Source organism: Manacus vitellinus, unplaced genomic scaffold (assembly GCF_001715985.3).
Source record: "Manacus vitellinus isolate BGI_N305 unplaced genomic scaffold, ASM171598v3 scaffold_52_pilon, whole genome shotgun sequence".
In the NCBI taxonomy this organism is placed as follows: Eukaryota; Metazoa; Chordata; class Aves; order Passeriformes; family Pipridae; genus Manacus; species Manacus vitellinus.
The window spans coordinates 4,027,842-4,029,121 of NW_021940628.1; the positions used below are offsets into that span (position 1 = coordinate 4,027,842).

General features: G+C 65.9%; 1 protein-coding gene across 1 annotated transcript in view; it reads left to right on the plus strand.

Annotated features, from left to right (window-relative positions):
* Position 1: 1 nt before the first annotated feature.
* The window catches only part of LOC108641135 (probable beta-D-xylosidase 2), a gene marked incomplete at its 5' end in the record, with an annotated part of 8,944 nt that continues 7,665 nt past the window's right edge, over positions 2-1,280 (plus strand). The window contains 6 exons of the mRNA XM_029963062.1: positions 2-97; positions 181-272; positions 355-512; positions 593-696; positions 787-1,011; positions 1,137-1,224. Coding sequence (XP_029818922.1) covers positions 2-97; positions 181-272; positions 355-512; positions 593-696; positions 787-1,011; positions 1,137-1,224 — 763 coding nt within the window. The remainder of the gene's footprint in view (positions 98-180; positions 273-354; positions 513-592; positions 697-786; positions 1,012-1,136; positions 1,225-1,280) is intronic.

Consider the following 1,280-nt stretch of genomic DNA (forward strand, 5'->3'; position numbering starts at 1 on the left):
CCCCCGCTACATCAAGGCCAGCGCCGGCTGCAAACACTTCAGCGTGCACGGGGGCCCTGAGAACATCCCCGAATCCAGGCTCAGCTTCGACGCCCAGGCGAGTGTGGCGGGTCCAGGGGTGGCAGGAGGGCGGGTGACACTCCGGGCACTCCTGACCCTGCTCTGCTGCGGCGCTTGCAGGTGCTGGAGCGGGACTGGCGCATGACCTTCCTGCCCCAGTTCCAGGCGTGTGTCCGTGCTGGTTCCTTCAGCTTCATGTGCAGCTACAACAGGTTGGGAGCATGGTGGGGGCCACATGGGCTGGGCTGCCCACGGCATGGCCGGTGCCTGGCTCTTCCATCCCCTCTCTGACAGGATCAATGGCGTTCCCGCCTGTGCCAACAAGAAGCTGCTGACGGACATCCTGCGTGGCGAGTGGGGCTTCGAGGGGTACGTGGTGAGCGATGAGGGGGCCCTGGAGCTCATCATGCTGGGGCACCACTACACACACACCTTCCTGGAGACAGCAGTCGGTGAGCTCACGGGCTGGGTGTGGGGTCCCCGGGCATCCCACGGCTGTGACGGGTGTTCTCCCTTCTCTCCGGCATGGCAGCCTCAGTCAACGCCGGCTGCAACCTGGAGCTCTCCTATGGCATGAGGAACAACATCTTCATGCACATCCCTCAGGCTCTGGCCATGGGCAACATCACGCTGCAGGTGAGCCAAGGGGAGCAGGGCAAGGGGGGCAGGGAGCCCGGGCTGTCCCTGCCAAGCACAACCGAGGTTTTGGGGTTGGGGTCTCTGCAGATGCTGCGTGACCGAGTCCGGCCCCTCTTCTACACGCGGATGCGGCTGGGGGAGTTCGACCCCCCAGAGATGAACCCCTACAGTGCCCTGGACCTGAGCGTGGTGCAGAGCCCTGAGCACCGCAACCTCTCGCTGGAAGCTGCTGTCAAGAGCTTTGTGCTGCTGAAGAACATTCGGGGGACTCTGCCCCTGCGGGCCCAGGACCTGCCCGGCCAGCGCCTCGCGGTGAGCCCCTGCACAGGGCAGGCAGGGGGACACGGTGACCCAGGGGCTGCTGCTGGCTCTGTACCCCGCTCACACAGGTGGCACAGGGCTACCAGTGCCCACCATCACCCCTCTGCCCTCCGCAGGTGGTGGGTCCCTTCGCTGACAACCCCAGGGTGCTGTTCGGGGACTACGCGCCGGTGCCAGAGCCTCAGTACATCCACACTCCCCGGTGAGACAGCGCGGTGCCACCTCGTGTTCCCCTGTCCTGGGCACTGCCTGGGGCTGCT